Below are 26,981 nucleotides of genomic sequence, written 5' to 3'. Positions count from 1 at the left end.
GTGTTTGCTCTTAAGATATGGAGGCATTACTTGTACGGTACCAAGTTTACCATTTACACCGACCACAAAAGTCTCCAACATATCTACGATCAGAAGGAGCTGAACATGCGACAGCGTCGTTGGGTCGAGTTGCTTAAAGATTACGATTGTGCCATCAAGTACCACCCTGGCAAGGCCAATGTGGTGGCCGACGCCCTCAGCAGAAAGGAAACAGATAAACCCAGACGGGTGAGAGCATTGCAACTCACGATTCATGCCAGCTTACCCGATCAGATTCGCGATGCGCAACAGGAAGCTTTGAAAGATGATAATCTTCCGTCGGAACTCATGCGGGGCATGAACAAGCAACTTGAAACCAGATCGGACGGGCCCCGATATTTTGAGAACCGGATTTGGGTTCCACGATACGGAGAGTTGAGAACTCTAGTGATGGACGAAGCTCATAAGTCCCGATATTCTATCCACCCTGGCTCAGATAAAATGTATCATGATTTAAAGGCACTTTACTGGTGGCCGAACATGAAAGCCGACATTGCCACCTACGTGAGCAAATGCTTGACTTGTGCCAGAGTCAAGATAGAATACCAGAAACCATCTGGTCTACTGCAACAACCGGAACTCCCAATGTGGAAATGGGAGCACATCTCAATGGACTTTATTACGGGTTTGCCTAAGACGCCGACGGGATGCGATACCATCTGGGTGATCGTTGACCGGTTGGCTAAATCGGCGCACTTCCTAGCAATTAAGGAAACAGACAAAATGGAAAGACTGACTCGAGTATACATGAAAGAAGTGGTGTCTAGACACGGAGTGCCTGTCTCGATCATTTCCGATCGAGATTCTCGTTTCACCTCGCACTTTTGGAAGTCGCTGCAAAGCGCACTGGGCACCCGTCTCGATATGAGTACAGCATACCATCCTCAGACAGATGGGCAAAGTGAACGGACTATTCAGACCCTGGAGGATATGTTGCGTGCATGAGTCTTAGATTTCGGAAAAGGTTGGGAACCCCACTTACCCTTGGTAGAGTTTTCGTATAATAACAGCTACCACGCAAGTATTAAGGCAGCGCCGTTTGAAGCGCTGTACGGACGGAAGTGTCGATCATCACTCTGCTGGGCAGAGGTGGGTGACAGCCAAATCACTGGTCCGGAACTGGTACTCGAAACCTCGGAAAAGATTGTTCAAATCCGAAATCGCATGGCAGCAGCACGAGATCGCCAAAAGAGTTACGCCGACAAGCGCCGAAAACCTCTCGAATTTCAAGTGAACGATCGGGTGTTACTCAAAGTCTCACCTTGGAAAGGTGTGGTTCGCTTTGGAAAGCGAAACAAACTCAACCCACGGTATGTTGGTCCGTACCGGATAACTGAGCGCATTGGTCCGGTGGCGTACCGACTGGACCTACCAACAGAACTCAGTGGCGTACACGATGTATTCCACGTATCAAATTTGAAGAAATGCCTATCTGATGAATCCCAAGTAGTCCCTTTGGAGGAACTACAAATTGATGAACAGTTACGTTTCATTGAAGAACCAGTCGAGGTTTTGGATTGGGAAACCAAAACGCTCAAACACAGCAAAATTCCAATCGTTAAGGTTCGTTGGAACTCGAGACGTGGACCGGAGTTCACGTGGGAACGCGAGGATCAAATGATGAAAAAGTATCCTCTCCTTTTTGAAGGGCTAACCAAACACAGAAAACCGCGAAACTCGGCAAACCGTCAAACATCACCGGAGGTATGAATTAAATTTCGGGACGAAATTTCTTTCTACTAGGGGATGATATGACAAACTGAAAATTTTTTTTACTCTTTCAGACTCTCATCACGACTTGACTCAAATTTTCGGGACGAAAATTCTTTAACATGGGAATGATGTGACAATCGTCAATTCCAGGTTAACTCCGTTAACTCAACTCCGTCAATTCAAACTTTAAGATCGTTGAATCTATAACGCACACTTCATTACATTTAAACTAGGGTTTAAATGACGCTTAACACTTACTACATGTGTAGTCTTTCGGGATTTGCACCGAAACGCAAACGAGTTGACGCGAACGATTGATAAATAAACGACAAACGTCAAAACACTAATTATGTGATAATTATGTGTTAGGTATATGTGTGTTACTTGATTGTTATGTGGAATGTTAAACAAGAAACAAGAACCAACTAGTTTAGGCTAGAGATGTAACACTTGAAAGATTAGGGACTAGAGTGTAACTTGTATTATTATAAATATAACCTTAACACTAAACCCTAAATTATTTTCTAAACACAAGACCCGATCGGCCTCCCTCCTTGCTCCCTCACGGCTGCCGTCCACAACACTCTCACATATACACCTCAAATCAAGTGATTAATCCAAGAACTAGGTGCTAGGAAGGTATACTTGATCATCCCTTACCTCCTTGTTGTTTAATTTTGATGTTTAATGGGTTAAGTATAAACCCTAGGCAGCCGATTTTGGTTCATGTATATGGTTAATATGATTGTTGTTATTTGGATAATGAATTGATAACTAGATTGATGTTGTTGCATGATTCAGTGTTGTATTTGATTTGAGTTAAAACACAAACCCTAATCTTGTATGTATGGTGTAATTGAGTTGCATGGCTAGTAGTATTAGTGTCTAGCATGTTATATGATTTATTTGTGATCCATGGCTAGTGAAATTGTTAAGTTTTGATGTGAACAGAATCTGGACAGAATGTATGTACGATGTTCAAGTGACTGTAACGAAGTGTAAACGTGAAAATTGGTTGAGATTGTGGGTACTGCAGTAAACTAGGTTGAGTCTAGTTTTCATGAAGTATAAGTTTGTAATTTTTGGACAAGTATAAGTGTGCTTTTATGATTTTACAAAAACGTGGTGCAAAGCTGAGCTGCTAGACCTGCTGTTAGGTTATGTTGTAAATGTTATATCTCATGAACTACGAGACCAATTGGGTTGGTTCCACTTCTGGAAGTTGACTCATTGAGTTAGGAACCAAACCCAAGTGGTCTTGCATTTATTGGATTTTTCGTTTAACGGGAATTGCAAATAACATTTTGTTGCGCATGAATCTGACTGATATGAGTTTGCTGTAATGTTTTGGTCATTATAAGAAAAATATGTGGAATAAAAATAAGATAAAATATGTTCTGGAAACCTAAGATATGTATGCTTCTGTGGTGATTTTTGGTGAATTAATTGAGACGTTATGATCGGTGAACTAGTGCAATCTTTCAAGTAAAAATTCTGTCATAATGAAACTAGCTGCTGAGTTGTGTAAAAATGCATGAAATATGATAGTTTTTATATAATTGTTGTGTTTTGACCAAAATACCCTTGCGGGGAATAGTTGTAAATTGATTGCCATGAATTGACCAAATTGCCCTTATGGGGAATAATGGTTAGTTAATCTTTGTTTGTTGACCAAAATGCCCTTACGGGGATAATTGCTAGTAAAGTATGTTGTTAGTACGTGACACGAAAGTAATTGCTCACTCATGTATCGTATCACAATTGTACTTGTTTACGTCACACACAATTCACAAACGAACACGAAATCTGTTACGTGCATAGGTATTATGTGCCGAGTCTAGAGACTCGTTAAACGTACCGATACTTAGAAAATCTCTTTGTTATTTAGAACGCTAGAGAGTTTCTACGACGCACATCACTTGGTGATCTAGATCGGGATATTCTTCGCAAACAGTGAGTTCACTTACCCCACTCTTAAACTGTTTTCAAACGTTATTCACTTGGGGGAGATAACATACTCCGATAAACGCATTTTTGAGATAAACGCATATTTAAGATTTTGTTATAAATTATATATCACTTGTAAAGGCTAAGCGGCAAACGTAACATTTGAAGTCCCATACATCGGACCGGTTAATATTTGGAATAGCGAGTCACTGTTGAGTAGTACTACTGGGTTTGACAAACCCCACCCGACGCTAAGCTCAACTGGAGGTTGAGTGGGTGTAATTTTGGCTAACACTTACCATGGTCTGGATTGACCTGGTGACGGGCACTTGATAAACAGTCAGCTTCGGTGTCGAACCACTTAGTAATACTTGTTGTATAGATTAGCTATCTATCGATATATAATTTGACATAACATTATCTGGTAACGCAAAACGCCGTAACATGGTTACGCAAAACGCAAAACGTCGTAACGTGGTTACGCAAAACGCAAAACGCCGTAACGTGGTTACGCAACACTTAAACGTCGTAACGGGGTTACGCAAAACGCTAAACGATTTATCTTATTTAACTTGTGAACTCACCAACCTTGTGTTGACACTTTTAGTATGTTATTCTCAGGTAGCCGAGGCGGGCGCGCGGTTTAGGAGCATGCATTAAATGAAAACACTTTTATTCTGCAAACTTATTTTTAACAGTTATCTTTGGTTTTAAGTCGTCCTGCGTGACGCAGCTTTTGAATTAAGGTTTTTACGCTTCCGCACTTATTTGCATTTAAACGTTTTTATGGTTTGATTATAACTGATGATTCCGATCCTACCAGTTCACACCCTCTGACGGTAAAACTCCGCGAGTGGATTTTGAGGGTGTGACAGTTACATAGGAATCAAAGTTAGATTGCCTTTTAGACTTGTATGACCCTCAAGTTGATTTTCGGGTTCTTGATCGTTAATAGCTTCATGTTTTTACTCTTGTGTGTTTGAGGTGCCTTAACTCTCAGGAATATTTGAAGCATTATTTTCTGAGGAAACATTAGGTGGTGCAGTGTTATGTACAAGAGGTGTAATAGGAGGTAAAGTTAAAGAGCCCATCCCCCTCCTCTTGCACTTCTTGGAAATCAAAGACTTCACTTTCACTGCTCCCAATAATCTTGGAGTTCTCTAGAAACTCACATTACGAGTTTCTACTATGCGAGTAGTATACGTAGGGTAATAGAATTTAAATCCCTTAGAATGTTTGGGATATCCTATAGAGTAACAACTGATAATCCTCATGTCAAGTTCTCGTTATAGAGTATTATAAAGTTTAGCTTTGGAAAGACAACCCCATACTTTCATATATAGTAAGCTTGGCTTCCTTCTTGTCCTAATCTCAAAAGGATTTTTTTTAGGGACAAAATATATGAACAATTGTCTTTAAGGCTTCAGTCCATAAAAAGTTAGGACGACTTGAGTTTGCTAACATACTTCCAACCATATCATCAAGGGTTCTAATTCTTCTCTCAGCGTTGACGTTATGCTGAGAAGTACCTGTAGTGGTAAATTCGTATATTGGCTATAATACTTACCTCGTCTATCTGATCAGTTTGCCTTTATCTTGTGTTTAAGTTGAATTTTAAATTTAGACATAAAGGTAATAAAAATATGTCAGATGATTCATTTTCTTTTTCTCTTTAACTAAATACAAGTACGAGTAAATTATAGAGATTTCAATCAAGACAAGCAAAAACAAGAATTTAAGAGTTTAACCAATAGTGACTTTGTCACGCCCATGCAAAACTTTATAATCATCATTGTCTAACTTTGGTAGTGATACTAAATTAAGGTATCATAAAGTGTAATACAATGACAAGTTTTTTATAATAAATTGCATGGTTCCTACGACATCATTAAGTTCGTCACCAACACTCGTTCTAAAAGTTCTCTGGTTTCTTTTTAGTTTTTGGATTGTAAGAAATCCCTTTCTTAGTTAGCCCCACCTTGAATTTTGACAATCCCGTCGCATGCGTCCTTTATTATGGCACAATTAACATGTGATTGTTCCTTAGAAACATTACAGTCGAGAATAGTACTTGATTTACGTTTATGGACCCTAAACTTTCTTTTTTGAATTTACCCTACTTATGCGAGTTACTAGTAGCGACATAAGCAACTTTCGGTTTTCTAGTTTTCAATCGCTTTTCCTTTTGCACACATATTGCTTATCAACTCACTCGGTGACTGTTTGTCTTTTATGAGTGTTATAGTTGATCTTAGAAGCATCAAAATGTGCAGGAAGAGAAGTTATGATAAAAGGCGCAAGAAAACGTTTACCGATCTCCATGTCTAATCCATTTAACTTATGGTACGTGTTGCTCATCATCATAATGTGCTTACACACACCATTAACTTCATCGTGCTCGCATGCGCTTCAGAAGATACCTTAAGCTATACTTTTTTTTTTTGAATCCAATAAACTTCATCATTCTTTGAATCAGGTATAGCTCCCTTAATAGCACTTAAGATGGAATTATTGATGATCATAAAAGACATTATGCTCGACTACTCCCATTTATTATGCTTTAATTTCTGATATTCAATTCTTTAAGAAGTAAGAGCTACGAGGGCATCATGTCTTCAAGTATAATCAAGATCCATCTTTCCAAGAGTGATTTTAACCGTGTTCGTCTAAGTGACAAAGTTCGATTACAAAGCTAAGACTTAAAGTGAATACTAGATTGATATAGACAGTTGACTTGATTAAGCTAATCTAGGGGTAATAAACTAGGCAGACAACAATATATTGAAGATAAAGTCAATTACGACAACAATATAAAAGACTAACTTAAGGTTCTATTTGAACTTTGGCTTCGCGTTGGCTATGACCAAAATTCAAATATTATGAACATACATAAGGAGTAAGGTTCTACTTGAACTTTGGCTTCGCGTTGGCTATAACCAAAGTTCAAATATAACGAACGAACGTAAATAAAGTAAGGGCTCATAAATATTACATATCACCTTTGGGAAAAAATAAAATATCTATGCAAATCAGGCCAATAGTTCATCATGCATACCATCAAAACAAGTAGCCGTTGGGTTTATTTTGTTTTGACAAAACACATAATTATAAAAAAATGGTTTCATTAGACTTTAAATTCGAATCAAATGATATCTCGTTGGTTCAATCACTTAATCCTCCATTAAAGTAACCATTAAATTTCTAACTTGCGGGAAACTTATGCGAAAGTTATGGTTATAAACATAAATAAATTTACGTGCAAAATAACAATATTCAAAATAATTGGCATTTTTAAGTTCGTTTACCTGAAAGCTTGTGGCATACGTGAATTAGACCATTCGTGAGTTTGATCAAATGAAAGCTTTGGCTATTCGTAATCTTGAGTCACACATAAGTTTGGTCACCCGTAAGCTGGGTCACAAAATTCATTTATTTAAGAGAATCTAGGCCATTTGAATTTTAAAACGAAAATTACCAAGTTTTGTTTTAAGGAATAAGTCTCGTTTGAGTAAGTGAAAAATTAAATAATGATGCGCGAAAATAATGGCAATCAAAGCAATAATGCAACGAAAGTAAACATAGTCGAAACTGGGCCGATGGAAACTTAAATTATTCGCAAGAAACTTAAATAATTCTTTGTATCTTAAACCAAAGTGATAGGTATTGAACTATTAAAAGCTTGAGCATAAACAAAACTAAGTAATTTTTTTTTCGTATGGAACAAATTACAAGCATAGCCAGTTTTCGTTTTAACATTTATTTGCAAAATCACATTATCTTTTGTGATAACAATAATTACTTATTCCACCATCAAAATAAATTGAAAGTTATGTGGACTAGAATTGATTTCACAATCTAATTTTTTTTTAAATCAAATTCACAGTTTTCAAAATTATAAAATCCATTTGAAAACACATATTCAATAATTATCTTATTGTTTCAGTCGGCCGTACTACTATTATCATTATTTTTTTTTTCCTTCGGACAACACATCAGACTATACGTAATATCATTTTTGATCTAAATAATGAGTTTATAAACCGATATATTGATGGATAAGAAAACAAATTAGGATTGAATTGATATAATCAACATACACTTAGATACCACATGTTGATTATATCCTTGAGACATAGGTAAAACATAAACCCTAACATGTTGATTCAATCATAAATAAGAAATTAGACATCATAGTAATAGAACTTACTTGTAAAAATCGACATCATTAAGAAGGATGATGATGCCATGATGACTCCTTATTCGGTTCCATTATGATGTCACTGATTGATGGAGATCTTAGAGAGAAAGTTATTGGTGTGTGTTTTTAATTCTCTGTTGTTGTAATGTGACATCTAAGGGAAACCCTAATATATATATATATGAGTATGTCCATCAGTTATCCCATATATCTTATGGGCCCAATTAGGTTATTTGACTCATTATAATATTTAAATGGTAATGAGGCCACATTATATGGGTTTTCCAACACAAGTATCATAATAACAATCATGTGAGTTGTGTTAAGCTACATACATAACTATGTATTAATAGAAAGAAGACTAACAGAGACTTTGAAGCAGTGCCAGTGACTTTCTCCGGTGCATGGATCACTAACAGAAGCATGCATGATTCCGAATGCTATACTCCGAGCATACAACGATTACTTGGCCGATACTCCTAACAGAACTGTGGCAACGTGGCACTGGGCTTTTAAATTTGACAAACTTTGAGGGGACTTCATGACAATTGTGAGAGTGTGTGTGGTTCATTATTGAATGTTTTCACAAAATTAAGATACGTGTCGTGTTCGAGTTGAACAATCCAATAATCGGGTTTTTGAATTTTCCTGACACCCGCGGGGAGCATTTTGTTTATTGAAAATTGACAAAGGAATTAGAATATGTCAAATGAACTTTGATTTTTTTATATACATGGTTAAACAAAATAATCATAATTAACATTCAAGTCTAGTGTATGCTCTTTAGAAGTTAGTAACCGATCGTTTTCACGATGAATTTGACAATGTGTTATCATATATATTAAGAGGAGGAATTTATACTCATAAAACTCTAGCTTAATTTTCAAAATGATTAGTTGAATGATTGAGAAAAACGATTGCTGAAACAAAGTAATTAAAAACAACTTTTTAAAGTTTTATGTCTTATCGTTGATCCACGAATCAATTTCTTTGCAAAATACATTGGTTTCTAACATTTTCTCAAATCATTTCACTGATAATTGACATCTTTAGAAGTATCATATATCATTATTTTTAACTAGTTTTGTACCCATCACGTTGTGGCAGTGCACTAACGTGCATTATGTTGGTATGTACGGTAAAACCAGATTGTTGCAACACCAAGTCGATACAAATAACACTCACATTAATAGTATTATTATTTAGACATGTATAAAACGAGTTATATCCAATACCGGTCCAGCTTGGTCTAAGGCACGATCAAAACCAGTTTGGAGAAACCAGATCAGGTTTAAAACCGGTTTGGAGACAGGAATGTTCAGCCCGATCAACACTAGCGAAGCTTAATAGAGACACAAGGTACCCCCCGGGGGTTGTTTTCATCCAAGCTTCATCACTGCCGATCAAATCGGTTTAGGACAAGAAACGTTGATGGAATGAGATTACGAAATGGTCACGAACCGACATACCGGGTCTTGAACCTAACCTGTTTGAGTTGCGACTGGGTCATGTTATAAACCGGGTTGGTGGGCCCAAACCGGTTTTTTTACATGTCTACTGCAATTGTTTAAAAGTACAGTCAACTTTATTCTATTCTTCTTTTAATAATATTGTACTACTTTTATTTTCAAAGGTGTAGTTTTAAAAACCTTACCTTACCAAGAAAATGAAATTGGTGATGTTGTTGTGCCATTTTTTTTTTTTTGTTTGTTTTTTTTATGGTCTTCATAAATCATAACTAATTTAAATTTAATGATTTCACATTTCAAGATGCTAAAGATTTAACAAATTAAAATGTCATGTTTAGTTTTTTGGGGGGACTTATAGAGGGAGGGTAGCAAATCTACCCATAGACCCCTTATCCGACCTGCGGATCGTCAAAAGACATCCGCCACCCACGGATTCATTACCCAACCCGCGGATCGCCAAAAGACATTTGCGTGAGGAATACGTGGATTGGTAAAGCCATCCACAACCCAAGACAATGCGGAGCTCCGTCATAATCCGCGGATGGTCACGCAAGCATCCGTGGAAGGAATCAACAAACAACTCAAGAGACTCATCATAGGTATGATCCCCACGTGATATGGAAGAGCAGTTGTAACAAACTACTTCTAGAAAATTCCCTCAAAACCTCCTGATAGCGACATCGGCCAATGGAAAGAGGATACCTGGACACGTAATGGACATCCCACGACGTGCACAGGTAATGGCCACACCATAAGCAGGTCCAGGCTGTCACATCCAATAAAGGCCCGACACGTGTCCATTCAGGCAGAGAAGAAATAACATGACAGTGACAACTCCACCAATCACCTTCCCTCCACCTTCGGCTATAAATACGAAGATCATCTCTTCAAGGTATTCATTCACACTCTCAAGCCTTAAGCAATTACATATTGTGTCTTACTTTATTCCGATCAAAGTACGATACTTATTCTCACACCGGAGGGTGGTTACGGGATGTCACACCCCGCCTTCAGGCCTAGGCGTGTGACTCATAGTTGGTACCAATTTTGTCAATTTATCAAAGTTTGCAGCGGAAAATGTTATTTTAAAATATTTACTTTCATAACATAGTGAATTAAATACCATTGTTTGTTTTACAAAATTACTTGTTAAAAAAAATAACAAGTTTAATATATATATGCCTCAATACAAAATTAGCTGAACCACCAGCTATAAACTATGCCTAGTGTTCTTCTATCTCCACTGGCATACCCATCACTATTCCTTACTCCTGGTTACCTGAAAACAGTTTCAAAATACGTCAGCTATATACTGGTGAATACGCTGACTCAATAAAACATTTTCACAATTCGTAATGATACAACACCAATAGTGTTCAACGACTCAGTGGGTCTCAATCCCATCTCATCGGAACTAACATACGCACAAACCACATAATCGGACTTCACTCGCCCTAGAGGCAGTCACTTGCCTCATGGTCAGTATGTCTGTAGTGTGCCCACTACAGTACATATATGTAAGGATCCAGACACATGTGTATTTAGCCTGAGTGTTTAATACTATCTTGTATCAAAACGTTTTAGAGGATTTGAACCAACCCTCATGCAAATATTTCCATAACTCTTTTACATATGAATAACAGTCCATAGTTTAAAGAGTAAATATCTTTTCAAAATATATAGTACATAGACGTATTCACGTCATAAAATATTTCACACTATAAAAAGGTTAAACGTATTCACCTTTTGTTGATTTCAAGATTTCTCACTAACAAATGTCTGATCTTTATCTCAGACCTATAGTACGAGAATAACATTATATAAATAACTAGATCTATGATCTAGCTTTAGACCTTAAATCTATTTGCATAACCTTTACCTTGATATTCATCTCATTCTATAAAACATTTATATACTACGTTTCTTCATCATGAAGAAACGTATATGTATTTCATTTCTTCATCCATAGAATATATCTTTATAATAAAGAATAATATTTTATTCATAATCTTATCTTATGAAAGCTACATTTCACTTATTATTTGATCAAGGTATAGATTATACCCCCGACTAGGGTCTAAGCCATATATAATAAAATAATCGGGCAGAACCCCTACCTTGTATGGCTTATCTATGAAATGCTTAAACTTCACGTGGGCAGTGCTCCTACTTGCACGTACTTTTAGACAACGAGCGTATCGGGAATGACGGGATTTTGGCATGAAAACCGAGGTAAAGTGTGTGTGATGTGATGGGACTTCATCCCATGGCCGGCTATTTATAGGCAAAAATCTGTGCATCTTCGCGTATCGCGAAGATGTTTCGTGTATCGCGAAGGACAAATGTGACCGCAATTCTTATTATATTCCTTCGCGTATCGCGAAGGATTTCTTCGCGTATCGCGAAGTTGCTCAATAGCTGTGCTGAGTCAACCACTAGACCTGTCACGTGTCAGCACCGGATGAAGTTACTTCTTGCATCTTCGCGTATCACGAAGATGCTTCGCGTATCGCGAAGGTGCTAAATTTTCATTTTCAGTCCCTGGTCTTTGGTAGCTTGTCACATTTTGATCATAGTTCAAAAATACTAAAGTGGCTCTTATGCGGCTCGCGATGATAAGAGCGTGCGAAGTGCAAAGTGCGCCATCAAAACGCCACATTACGCCCATCACCCGAGTCCATGTCCGTGCGCGTGCGTGTTGGGTGCTTTGCACCCTCCGCTAGGACTAGCGAGAGTTGTTAGCCATACAAGAACATTGCCATGGATAACTCCTTCTTTATAAAGTGCTTTCAACTCTTTCCCACTTTCAATGTGGGATGGAGTTTCCTTACTTATTCCTTTAACATATAATGATTTCTTTTCTTTTTCTCATTTCTTCTCGTTACTTATCTCATAATTATTTTTAGTCCTTTATCTTTATAAATTTGTCAAATTTGGATCAAAATTTTGCGGGTGTTACACGGGAAGACCCCCAACTCTGTCATTCCCGTAACGAGACTCAACGGTGTTCTGTTTTGCAGGCATCAGCTTGGATCTGTTCTCATTACTTCAGTATAATCTCATCTGGGGGAAATACCCGATCGGACTACCCAGTTTGATCTAGTGTTTCTTTAGTTTTTAATGTAACAAATAGTCTTTTTATGATATTTATTATGAATCAAAGTAAATTTGATGTTATTTAATCACGACAAATTAGTGAAATTACACTAACTTTTGATAAAAAAAAATTGATAATAACATTTAAAATATCTAAATTAATGTATTGACCGACATGTTTGAACCGACATGTTTAATGCCTATTTTAACAACCCGATTTTCTATCCTGTTGAATGAATTTTTGAATATGGTGTTGGTCATAAGAAACCGGACCGAACTAGCTTTTAAAATGTGAACTTTTAAAAAAATATACATATACATTGTCATTGGCCAATAGTTTTTTAAACAATAGACCCATTCTTATCATCCCTCTCGGTGCTATCACAATTGAAAGCGACCTTACAAGCACGCTTCCAGACCCTAGTCTATAAAGCCGAACCTCGTACCCCTCTCTTCCATAACTTTTGTTTTCTCGCGGGATTGTGGTTTCTTATACCCTCTTTTATAAATCATACTCCATTTGTTTATATGATAAAGACAAATTTTCTCTGTCTTTTTCCTCTATAAAATATATGAAAACCATAACTGACTCTTCGAAAGTTTCCGGCAACAGTATTAACTCTAATCATCTTTCAGATCAAAGGTAAATACATTTCAAAAATGATTTTATTCCTCATCTTCAAAAGAATTATACGAATTTGACATCTTAATAGAAGAATGATAAAGGATCTCTTATAGGGGGCTGAGTTATTCTACAAATACCAACAAAATAAGAGGTGTGAGAAACCATAATTAATTGACATGTGTCAAGTGGAGGGACCAAAGGAAAAATGGTATGAAAGTAATAGTACATATTTTCTCTCTCCACATGCAAGTCACATGTCAATTCCCCTATCGTTTTAAAACGTCTATAACTTTTTCATATGATATTTAAAAAAAATCACCATAATAACAAACGTTTTTTTTATCTTTAATATGAGTATAACTTTGTTATATAAAAATTAAAACAAAAATTACGTCATTGTGTCTTTTGTTTATCATTGTGTCTTTTTTCGTCATTGTGCATTTCTGCTTGTCTTTATGTTGTTTTCGTCATTGTATCTTTCAAATTATCATTGTGTTTTTTTAAACGCTAATAATACGGTTGTGTAATAATAATACGTAAAAATAATGATAAAATAACAACAAATTATCTAATACATAAAACACAATGATGAATACATATTACACAATTACCTTAAACGTAAAACAAAATAATTAATACATATAACACGATTACCTGAAATGTAAAACACAGTGAAAACTACATATTACACAATGACATGAACGTAATACACAATGAATGTAATATTTTTTTCTCCACAATGACTAAAACACAATGATAAGTAGAAAGACAAATGATGAACACAAAGACGCAATGACAAACAAAAAGACACAATGACATAATCTTTGTTTTAATTGTTATATTTAATATGAGTACCAATTGATAATACAATGACCAAAATCGATAACACAATGCATAGAAAAACTCAATTAAAAATCATAATGAACAACGAATAACACAACATAAAAAACCCACTATTTTTTTATTTTTATATAACAATATGATACTCATATTAGAGATAAACAAACGCTTGTTTATTATAGTGAATTTAAAAAAAAACGAATGTTGCATAAAAAAGTTATGAACATTTTAAAATGATTGAGGAATTGACATGTATCTTGCATATGGAAAGAGAAAGTAAAAAAAAGTGGGTTATTACCTTTATGCCCTTCCCGTTAATTTTTTCTTTTAAATTATCTCCATCATTCAAATATAAGATCAATGGATTAGATTATTGTCACCCTTCTTGTGGCATTCGTCAATTTTGATTTGTATTTGGATCTGAATTTGTATTCGTTAACCCAACCCGTTGGGTCGTTTCGATGTATTTTTATTATTTATCATTAATAAAGTTATATTCCTGATGATTTAAGTATATTATTCGTTCATTTTCTATTATTTCCAAGCTATTAACGAAACTTCAAGGGTTTAGTATTCCTTAGTTAATCGATTACCAAACTACACGGGTTTAATACGTAAATATCCAAAGTTTATTAACTATCAGTTCTTTAATATTAATATTCCAAAGTCCAAGGGTTAAGTTGTAAATATAATTTCAAATCAGTTTTAAAGAAATAGAAAGTGGAGTATATTATTCGTTCCTTTTCTATCAGCTTTAATTCTGGTATCGTAACCTAATACCAACCGAACTCGTGTCGGTTCGCCACCACAACACATGGTTTTTTGTGTACGATGTAGTGCTGACAACGTCGATTCCGACTAAATTCGCATTAGTTCACAAACGCAATGCGCGGTTTTTTGTAGTCTTTTTTTCTCCCTTGATTTCAGAATCAACGAATTCGTATCAGTTCGCAACTACAACCCACGTGTGTTTTTTGTTTGCTACATTTTTTTTATATTTTAAATATTGTTGTATTTGGGTGTGCACGAATTTATGGTTTGCCTTATTTTTGGTTTCGTAACCAGATACTAACCGAAGTGTCATCGGTACGTAACCGCAATGCGTGCTTTGTTATGTTAATTTGTTGTATTTTTGCATTAACAAAGTTTTTATTTGGGGGGGGGGGGGGAGTTTATTACTGGTTTTGTAACTCGGCACGATTGAATTCACCTCGACTCGCAGTCACACGACACGATTTGATAAGTTGTACGAGTACGACTGTCATAACATCAACTCGGCACAATGCGCCGGGAATCTTCCTAGTTATTTAGTAAAGTAGTCGGGTTAAGACGGGCTCGAGTTATAATAAATTAAAGAAGTCCAGTTTAGTATTAGACGAACTTGGGCACAACTCATTTAGATTGTAGTTAAGTGAGGCCATTGTTTTTAGGACAGTTCAAAGGTAAGACTCGACTCTTATACCTAATACCCTACCCGGATCCTTTCCAAGAACAAATATACTTTCATTTTATAACATAGTAAAGTCTAACTTCGAATGTTTATCAACCATTTGAACTGATGCAAATAATATTTACATTTATATATGTAGAGAATAATTAAGTGATTCCCATATATATGTTTCCAATCAGTAGTATGACCGTTTATTTTTATTTTTCTTAGTAGTTGGGAAATTTCTGATGAATCTAGGGATGGCAATGGGTCGGTTTGGGTCGGGTTTAGGTATTCCCAAACCCATACCCGGTTATGAAAGTCCATCCCAAACCCTTCGGGTTTTAATCGAGTAATTACCCGTCGGGTTTCGGGTTTTCCCATCGGGTTTCGACAAAATACTTATCGGGTATACCCGGCTCAAAACCCGTTGAGCTTCTACCGAGGTTTTGACAAAATATAACCAATCGATTATAAAGATGGTTACCATAAAGATAAAATATCTCAAATAATTGACATAAACAAGTTTAAACAAAAAAATATTTGGAATATAGTATATGCATTATATAATAAGCTATATCAGGTGCATCGGGTATATAATGTGACATATGAGCCAAAACAAGGTACACCTCAGTACGTATTTATCGATTAAGCAAATAAACGCTTTTAGCGTATCAATCGAACGATTAACCGAACGGGTCGGGTTATGACCCAGATATCCCGGGGGGGCATCTATAAGTGATATACGATTAATATAAGCTAACATACTAGTAATATGGCCTTAGTTCGATAGAAAACAAGTTAAACGAAAACATGCTCGTTTAACTACTCGCTATAGATTTAAACGCAAAAGATAGTTACAAACCAAGCATTGTATCATCCGTTAGGCCGAAAAAGACTTACCAAACACTTATTTGAAATGTTTTAATCAATCCGTGAAAATACTTTCGATTTTTACAAACGCATACTATGTTTTTATAAATTTATACAAAAAGAGCAGAAAAACACTCGTTTTCGCACTGTTTGACGCACCCGATATATTTTTCTCGCCAAAAACCAAACCTAAAATAAATTTGAACTTGAAATTTCGTGTACGGAACGTAAAATTAGTTGAAATATATTAAATATGGGCTAAAATGGGTGCCCCTTTGGTCCGGCCGCCAAAGGGGACTTACCCCTTAAGCCTTGTTTTCTTGTTATAAAATATTATGAGATCTTTTAAAACACAAACTTTCACAAATCTGGAAAATACCAGCGTAATTCTTCATCCAAGTTCAAGAACTTAAGGTACTAAGTATATTTTAACCAATTTTATACATGTTTAATTTTGTTTGATATCATATAAACATAGTTTGATTGCCAAAAATCATTCCTAACCATGTAAAAATCCTAAAAATGGTCCATACACATGTTTTGATCATACACATGGTAAGGAACCTGGTTTGATAGTTTTTTTGGCCATAAACACGGATTAGAGGGTTGAAACGGCATTTTTACGGTTCAAAAGTTCGTTTTTATACCCTAGCCGAAACCCTAAGTTAAAGGGTTGTTCTATTGATGAAACTTTCTTGGTTTGTGATATAAGACTTGTATATAGCCTACATAGGAGTAAAAGAGCTTGAAAAGTTGATTAGAAAGGCGGAAACGAACCAAAACCTCTAAGGTAATGGCGAAACACTTGCTTACGGGCTGTTTAGGTTAAGGTTGTGATGTGCATATTATTAGGTCTTCAAATTTTTCATGGACATCAGGGACCATGTCGTTGAGTCCCTGTTCAAATTTGGTAATTTTTTGACCATCCGAAAATATTTGGCGATTTTATTACCGAATTGGGACGTTTAATGGGGGAAAATAGTTAAAAGGCTCCAAAATTATGAAATTTTTCTGGAAACTCAGATTTAATGTATTTTGATCACATATGAATTTTGGGATCATTTGGAGAAGTCTAAAGGTGTTTCGTGTATATGCGTTCGTGTGGATTTTTATAGCCGAATTTGGGCCGAAAAGAATATTGCACGAGCTTTTTATATTCTAGAATTGATACATGTTGTTTTGAGACATAATTTGAGTATTCAGGAATTTTGGTGGAATTTTTGGAAATTGTTTGGGATAAACTGACGATTTTCAGGCGAAATATAGCTGATAAAATGAATTTTTATAAATTAATAAATCAGTAAATAATTCCATAAATATTTTTATAAAAATCTACATATTTTAATTGATAAGTGGCTAAATTTTCATAATTTAATGATTAACGATTAATTAATTATGCTAATTTGAAGATTAAACAAATTCAGTTTTTATAAAAACCGGCAAGTTCGCGACTAACGAACTTCGGGAATATCAAAACACCAAGAGTGATCAAAAATCATATTTTTGGATTAATTAAGTAAAAACGAATTTTTCTATGAGAAACCTGGACAACCCGGATAGATTGTGCGCGTTTCTTCTTAAATCAAACTGAATAAACGGAAACGGGCCCCGAGGCTAATCCGGGACCCCAATATGTGATCTTTCTTTATAACTTAATCATTTTATTAACCAATACATTTACCTTAGCTTATTTCCCCATAACTGTTTTCTGAACGCATAAACGAACAACTTGGCCCAGTTGGGAAAACGGGAAACTAAGTCAAGTTTGGTTTTAAGTATTAGACATTGAACAACATCACAACCTAAGCCTAATGCCACTTTCTGGGCGTTCCAGCTATACCCAGATTAGTTATACAGCCCAGTTTAGTATTGAGATTATAATAATATTAAAATATTAATATTATTATAATATTGATTATAGAAAACCGTGATTTCAAGTTGCACAAACCTCGAACCGACGTGCTACTGATTATCTACTAAACAGTGAGTTTCATGACCCCACTTTCTGAACTGTTTTACGAACTTTTGGGGTGAAAAACATGTTTGCTTATATCTATATACTTATCTGAAACATGTGATGATGTAAATTATCTAAGTGCTAACACATGAAAGTCCCCACTAACACAGTGATTAACTTCGAGCCGGTGGCTTGTGAATAGTACTATTGGTTTGACAAACCCAGGCGGGGCCAGCACGGTTTGCTGAGACATTATCCCGTTTGCACATGTCCATATTTTTACGAACCAGCTATGTAGTGTTAGACATAGCTATTTGGGGCATAATGTGGGCGGAAGGGGAGCCACAGTGGTTGATTGAGCGTGGAAAATGAAGGCACACAGCACAAACAGTCCAGGCTTCACTGTAGCTTAGCATAATTACATCATTTACATATACATACTTATTTCATGATTACAAGTGTTAACTTGTGAATACTCATAACTGTTTTCTTGAAACTCGTGAAACTCACCAACTCTAGTAGTTGACCCATTTTAAACGTGCTTTTCAGGTGTGATACCGAAGTTGAAAATCCGTGAATTTGTGCTATCTGTTACCAAACGTGATCGATGCAGTGTGAATAGACGCATACTTACTAGTACGAATAGAATAACTTACAAGTATATTTTGTTGTAACACCTAGTTTGTAATCAAAGATAGATCACTGTAATATAATGTAATTAGTTGTAATGTTTCTTTATAAACAATGTTGTTGATACCAGAGGTGTCTGTTACATTCCCGTTTTACGCTTCCGCAGTGTGTTAGTCGGGGTGTGACATATAATCGGGTAAATAGGTCTATGTTATCGGGTAATCGAGTCAGGTAATCGGGTATATTATAAATCCCAAACCCGTCCCAAACCCGCAAAAAATTTCAAAACTATTCCCAAACCCTAACGGGTCTGATATTACACATCCCATTTATGTCGGGTTTCGGGATTTCCCATGGGGTTCGGGTTTCATTGCCATCCCTAGATGAATTGTATATGAAATACAAGCGTCTCCTAAATTTCGGATTAATCGTGAATATGATGTATATCTATGTAGAAACTAGTAAACGGGTCAAGGATTTGAAAAAGGGTCGGACTCATGAAACCCTTCAAGGTGAAATTTAAATACCCTTAACCCGATCCATATTATATATTCAGGTCTAATTAAGAGTTTTACGAGTCTGGTAACTAGGTTTCAAAGATCCGACCCTTATCTTGCTTACCCCTAATTGTTTTTGAAAATTATACGCATAGTCTACTGGTGTAGTATTAGAATTTTGTCCATCAATGTTTTCTGAACATTGAACCAATAAACTTTGTGACTCGTAAACAAAAAATAAATTGTATAGACTTCTAGCCTGAGAGAAAAATGCTTAGTAAGTGTTTATTATTTAAAATATAAAATTTTGAAGCTCAGTTTATATTTTTATTTTAATAAACTAAAAATAACTTAAACCCATTTAGTGACCCAAATTTTTAAGCCTGCCCAACTGTCAAGCCCAATTGCTCAACAGATGACTTGTACCGTTTAAACTTTAAAGGGTATGACCCGACTCTTTTACTCAAGACCTGACCTGGACCCTTTACCTTTTTAGGAAGAAACTTGAACCCGAGACTCTACCCTCTAAACAATAAAAGGGTCGGGTACAAATAAGGGTTTAAAGGGTCCAACTCTTTACCCTTTAAAGAAAGTGATCACATCTCATTTTCAGTATCCACTAGTTGCATATCTTATACATGACTTAAATATATGAATCCTAAAAGTATATTTTCATTTAATAACATAGTAAAGTCTAACTTCGAAAGTTTATCCATCATTTGAATTGATGCAAATAATATTCGCATTCACATTATAAATTACAAATTACATGTAGAGAAAAGCTCAGTGTTTCCCATATATCTGTTTTCAATCAGTAGCCCTTTATTTTTAGTTTCCTAAGTAGTTGGGAAATTTTGGATGAATCATATATCAAATACAAATCCCTCCTAAATTTCAAATGAATCGCGAATATGATGTATATCAAGAAACTAGTAAATCGGTTATAAGGGTCAGACCCTTAAAACCCTTTTACCTTTTAAGGTGAAATTTAAAGACCCTTAACCCGACCCCTATTATATACCCGGGTCTAATTAAGGGTTTTGCGAGTCGGATAATCGGGTTTCAAGGGTCCGACCCTTATTTTGCTCATCCCTACAAATGATCGTGTTTTCCAATTTTTCCCTATACCCATCATTATAGAACTCGATTGACACTAGCTGGACGATGAGAGTGCCGACCAATGATTAACAAGGATTAACCAATAACACTAATCAGGATTAAACGAAATAGAAATTTATATATAAGTTTTCAAGTAAGTATAACTTTTCAAATACTTCAAAAACTTTGATTGATTTTGACCAATTCTGGCCAATTTTTGTCCAACTTTGATTGACACTGATTTTAGGGGTCGATGACATGAAATGGCCAGAAGTAATCAACGGCATTTATCAAGGCAGATGTGGCCATAAGTAGTCAACCATCACCAACAAATAAGACTAGACCGACAATACTAGAACTAAACTCTCGCGACTAGATTAACATAACCAATCGACCTTCGAGCCTCCAACCACCTTTCTCTTTTTTATCAATGTCTTTTTACTTTTTCAATTTTTACACTTCAATAATACTATAACCGAAATTAGATGTAAAATTAATTAGTTATTGAATTAAATTCAAACTTGATTAGCTGATTAAACTTAAAACATTATTGAAATTGGAACCTCTTGATTTTAGATTTTTAGTTTTTGATTTAGTTGTTCTTTATTGGAACTTTAGTGATTTTAGTTGTTATTGAGTTTTTGAAAGTTATTGAAATTAATGTTCGGAATTTGTGGGAAACTTTGTAATTCTAACGACAATGCATTTATACTATGATACCACATTTTTAGTATGTGAACTGACCTGAACCAATTTGAAAGTTGTAGCGTCAAGTTGTTAGAAAACCAAGCAAAGTAACCACATACAAAAAAATATTGGATCCACCATTTGTTAGAATGCGAAATCGGCTTCTGTTTCCTCTTCTTTATTGTTGCTATGGATTTTAACGTATATCCCCTTTTCATCCCTAGAACACCATTGCAACTAGCTTTTTCTTTTTTCGTAACAACACGGGGTTGTTGTTTCCTCTTCACGAATGATTCAAGTTTGATTTATTTCTTGATTAGTGTTTCTTAAAATGGGTGGTTTTATATCATAATCATCTTTTTCAAATTTTGTTTTGAATAATTTATGTTTTCAGATGGCCTAGAAATCATCAAAATATGGGTACTAGATATGGCTTGATTTCAGTACACATGTTTATGTCTAATTACCGTAACTGATCTTTACTCATCCCTGCAACATATAACAAAAGTAGTGACGGAACGCACAAAATGCTTCGACAAAAAATAATGTCCACAACTTTTAGCAAACCATATAAAACATAAGTGTAATTTACTTAAACATAGTTTGTTTTAATGCTAACGTAATTTACAACTTTTAACATAACATAGTTTGTTTTAATGCTAACGTAATTTACAACTTTTAACATAGTTTATTTAGTATACTAACAATACCATTACTTTCTAAATATACTTCTTTTAAGTTTTTGATTCTTGAAATAAATGTATGCATTGAATGAATGTATGTTTCAATAAATTCTTTAATTGGGCTTCTATAAATTATACAAACAAAATAACTTTATATAAAAGGCTAGAAGCCTAGAACTTAGGTTGAAAAGTGTGGAAGTGCTATGAATGATGTTGGAAGGGAAGAGTCGAAGAAACTGATGTGGCGTGGAAAACCCATCTCCTAGCTTTGGATAGAGAAAACGAGACTATGAGAAAAAGCAACCGAGACAAAATCGCCGGAACACGATACATCCACAATTCGGTACAAAAAGCATGCTCTCCATCCTTACAAATTTTTTTATATAAAAGAAGTAACGTTTTTAAATGCTCATGCCATTTGATACACAAAATTAAATTGATTTAGATGTGAATATCATGATTAATAAAATACATAGTCGAACCAAGTAATATTTTTAATGAGCATAGTTAAAGCCTGGTTTAGTGATTAGATCTAAATAATGATGACGCTTGGTTTTGTAATTTAACAAATAATAATAATCATCTTTTGTTTAAGGTATTCGTTGGATTTTTCTCTTTATGTAGCAATTACAATTTAATAATAATAAAAAAAAATCTTACAAAGTAGGACAAAAATCCCAAACATTAAAAAGAAAATAATAATAATAATAATTAGAAACATGGCTTCACCTCTCTCAGTTAATGTTGTCACAGACGTCATGACTTTGCACACAATTTTCTCAAATGACTCTCACTCGATGCTCATACTCTAGATACGCATTTGTATTTGTATTTGTATTTGTTTCTCCACCCAAATGAATTGAATTATTCTAATTCGACATCTGTAGCGAATAGAAATTAGGGTTTGTTTTTTTGCGGAGAAGATGACGACAGCAGTGGTTTCTCCATGGCTTCCTGAAGATGACTTGCTGCTCAAGAATTCGATTGAGGTTTGTTTGCATACATCCAATTAATCGTTTCGATTGTTAATTATGCTATTGTTTTAGGTCACTCTTTGTTTAATTTGATTGATGCTTTATAATCATTGAGTAGCATAATTGTGTTTTGGATTTCTTAATTAATATATGTGTGTTGTTTATTATGTTGATGAATCATAGATTGCTTACACGTATGTATTAGTGGCCCTAATTAACTTTCTTATCACATTTTTATTGTTACATTTTACTAATATTTGGAGTAATTCAGACCGTGTGTGCATGTTACTAGCTTACTTTGCCCTCATATATGCATTATTTGTGTATTATATTTCCTTTTCATTTTTTGTATGGTTATTTGACTATGGAAATTTGGAATTAAAACATTTCCATACATCTTAATAGAAGAATGATAAAAGGATATGCTGTAGGATGTATGAAATGTTCATATAAGCATATGCTTGTCATTATATTGTACTCTTAGCTCATTGTTCTTTTTTTTTTTTTTTTCGGATTTCTGTTTTTTATTTTATTTTTCAGGGTGGAGCTTCTCTCGAAGCACTCGCTAAAGGGGCAGTAAACTTTTCACACAGATACACGTTACGTGAAATTCGTGATCGGTGGCATTCTCTTCTTTATGATCCTGATGTTGCCACTCAAGCTTCCGCCCGCATGGCGGAACTTGAATTATCCGGTTCTAATCTATCATCAAAGTCCAGACTAGACAAAGCCCCCGAGAAAAGAAAAGCCGGAAGCATTCGCAGACATTATTATGCCATGTGTAAACGATTGAAAAACGAGTTTTTTAGCTCTCAAAATCTCGGCTTTTTTGAAGAACGCAATCTTCATAAATTTCAAGATACAACTCATGGTGGTGATACTATGATAGATGATTGTCTTGCAAATAATCTAGGGTTTGAGGAAAAAGATTTTGAAATTTTGCGCCGAGCTTTTCCTGAATCGTTAACAAGTATATCTACTACTGCGACTACTACCACTGCTGCTATTGTTGATAATAATCCAGATCATAACTTTCATTTGGAAAGATGCAATAAATCTGTTAAAAATGAATTGATGGTAAAAAATGCCACCGGTATTGATGAGTCTGGCCCGTCTGAAACTCCAAATGAAAAACTCTCCAAAATTGATAAATCTTTTTTTGGCGGGAAACATCATTTTAACTCCCCGGTTTCAGACGGTAGTGCTTCGTTTCAAATGAGTGGATTGCCACTTTGGAAAACAATGGAAGATATTTCCGCACCCGATATGCCAGTTGATGATAACAATGCAGAAAGTCATCAGGTTTCAAAAGAAACATTAATAGATGGGTCCCACCAAGTTTCCATTTTGGCAGAGAATGAGTTAATCAGTTCGATGGGTGTTCAAGAAGGTGAATATACAGATTTACCAGAATCTTTACTCGACTTCTCAAATGAGAATGATATTCTTTTTATGGAAGATGCAAAAGATACAGTAGATGGAGATGTGCAAGAACGTGATTCGCATTTACATGATGCTGCCATGTCAGCAGTTGCAAGTCCTAACCTAGAAGAGTTGAAAGATTCCTCATTTCATAACAATCAGCATGATGTTTGTCATCAGGAGCTTACTGAAGGAACGATTATTTGCACTTTAAACAGAGAAGATCCCGATATTCCATGTAATGATGATATTTTCTTGCTGATTCACCCGTCCACTCAATTTGCTTCATCAGCTGGACCACAGATTGTTGCAGATTCTAGTGGCCCGCTATCCTCGTCATCACTTGAGAAAGATGGCGAACTTGGGCTAATTACAGTTAGAAAAGGGAAAGAACTCGCGCCAAGTTTCTCACGATCAGTTGCAGGTGGACCAACCGTATTACCTGTGTTTAAACGCGAGCCATCTGATGGTGAATACATTGGCCCGCTTCCTGGAAAGCCTAACAATCTTAGAATTCCTGGTCAAATTCGGCCCATGCCGCCTCTAATGATTAGTGGGAATGGAGTACTAGAGGAAAATGCTACTAAAGTTGAACCTCAGGTGATATTAATATTCTAAAATTATGTGATATCATATTATCATTTCAATCTTATCTAAAGCTTTTATTAAATTGTGCACAGGGTTTAAGTAGCCCAGCAATGTACAGTGAGATGCCATTACCATTAGAACTTGGCAATGTCAAAATGATTGATCCAGAATCAATGGACGATTTGTATATTAATAATGATAACAACTCTGATAGTGATGGTGACATACCTTATTTTTCTGATGTTGAAGCTATGGTAAAGTTTGTACTTCTTATTTTCATTTCACTTTTTTAAGTTTTATACCTTTAATAATGTTAATTCGTTGTTTCAGATACTTGAAATGGACTTGGCTCATGATCAAGAGTCATCCTTCACAAATGAAGGTAATGATTTTATTATCAGATTCTTATTATTAATCTTGCCAGTTATATAATATTTGTTTTGTCACAATCTGCAGTTGCAAGGTATCAATTTGAGGATGCTAAAAAGATGATCATGAGGCTGGAACAGGCGGCTCGTTCTTCTTTCCAAAGAGCCATGTCATCGCATGGAGCACTTGCCATCTTTTATGGTCGCCGCCTGAAGCAATACATCAAGAAAGCTGAGGTATGCAGATTAGTTTCTTTTGGTTTACGAGTTAATTGCACGCATGGGCCCTTGTGGTTTGATCATATTGCATGTTTGGCCCCGTGATAGAAAATTGCAAACTTGGTCCAAAGTTCCAAACATTTGTTTCTTTTGATGGCTATGCAACTGAGATGTTATAGTTAATCTTTTGGGATGGCTTTTTAATGGTTGTGTAACTAAGATATTACAATTTAATCTTTTGGGTTGGTTTCTTGAGTTCTGTGAAATAATACAAAAACTACCGGTTCAGTTTGTGGCAGGAGCAGGACTAAAGTCAACAGAAATTTTACCAATACTACTTGATCTACGGATTGTGATGTTTTGGTAATTTTTGTTTTAAAGAGAGAAATAAAAGAGAAAGAGTAAATTGTACAAATGTTTAGTCTATGTTTGTGATTTTTCATACCTGGTGGCCAAACATGCAATATGATAAAACCACATGAGCCATTTGTGCAATCAACTATAAGAGAAAGTATAAAATGACGAGTATGCCCTCATATGGAATGCATGTCAGCATGTTAGGTTATTCAACCCTCAAAACTGACGAGCATTAATGCTGGGGGCTAACCGTGCACCCATTTACAAATATTACCAAGTTTGCAAGTTTTCATTCCAGGGGGCAAACATGCAATATGATCAAACCAAAGGGGCCATTTGTGCAACTAGCTCTTAGTATAATTATTGAAGCTGTTATACTTTAGTTAGATTGAAGCCCTGGATATTATTTTTTTGTGTTTTGCAGGTCACAATTGGAAGATCAACAGACGACACCGAGGTTGATATTGATCTAAGAAAAGAAGGTCGTGCCAACAAGATATCCAGGCGGCAGGTGATAATTGTTAAAAGACTATTTATTAATCTATACAGCATGTTATATATTATATAAATCTCCCCTTGTTTACGTTGTCAGGCGATCATAAAGATGGATACAGATGGATCATTCAGTCTAAAAAATCTTGGTGCGAGTTCGATCTCAATCAATGGCAAAACAGTGGCTCATGGACAGGTGGTAGCACTTGCTTCAAGTTGTTTAATTGAGGTAGTTATGTCTCCCTGTTTTAATTTCAATTTAAGCAAATATTTTGAAATGGTATTTAATTTGTTTTGAAATGGTAGATACGCGGGATAAGTTTTGTGTTTGAGATCAATGACAAGTATGTGAGACGGTTCTTGGATAACCAACCAAACGGTCCAAACTAAAGTGCGGTCACATGACTTTGACGGTATGAGAGGAAGCGCATAAATTTCAAGGGGGGCCTTCTTTTTTGCCTGATCGTATAATTATGTACTTGTGTTAAATATGTGAATCCTTGTCATGTTACTTAGGATATGTATACCATATGCTTCCCCATAAATATGCAATTGTGTAGATATGTAATATATATCATAATCTGTAAACATGGTTGCTGTTTTTTGTTTAATCTTGGGGACATTGAGTTTGACTTGCTTCTCTGTCATTCATCTTTTGTAACATCTCTGTTCCAGAGATTGATAATTTTTAAGTAGTTTATATAATCAATTTAGAAAATATTTTCATATGCTGAAGAGCTAACTTGTTACAAACAAGTGAATGTCACTTGTAGCTGTCGG

The 26,981-nt window shown here is 35.4% G+C and overlaps 1 protein-coding gene across 1 annotated transcript; it reads left to right on the top strand.

Annotated features, from left to right (window-relative positions):
- The first annotated feature begins 22,704 nt into the window (after positions 1–22,704).
- On the top strand, positions 22,705–26,833 carry LOC143576235 (uncharacterized). The gene is made up of 8 exons (XM_077060372.1): positions 22,705–22,770; positions 23,296–24,777; positions 24,858–25,019; positions 25,096–25,147; positions 25,222–25,370; positions 26,134–26,220; positions 26,302–26,430; positions 26,508–26,833. The coding sequence occupies exons 1-8, from the start codon at positions 22,705–22,707 to the stop codon at positions 26,589–26,591; spliced, it is 2,211 nt and encodes a 736-aa protein (XP_076916487.1). The 3' UTR covers positions 26,592–26,833.
- Positions 26,834–26,981: the final 148 nt, after the last annotated feature.

The sequence above is a fragment of the Bidens hawaiensis genome, unplaced genomic scaffold (genome assembly GCF_021521415.1).
Source record: "Bidens hawaiensis isolate Kalapana, Puna unplaced genomic scaffold, B.hawaiensis_p1.1 tig00028037_1, whole genome shotgun sequence".
NCBI lineage: Eukaryota > Viridiplantae > Streptophyta > Magnoliopsida > Asterales > Asteraceae > Bidens > Bidens hawaiensis.
The sequence above is the reverse complement of the archived record's forward strand: the minus strand, read 5'-3'. Positions and strand labels throughout refer to the sequence as shown.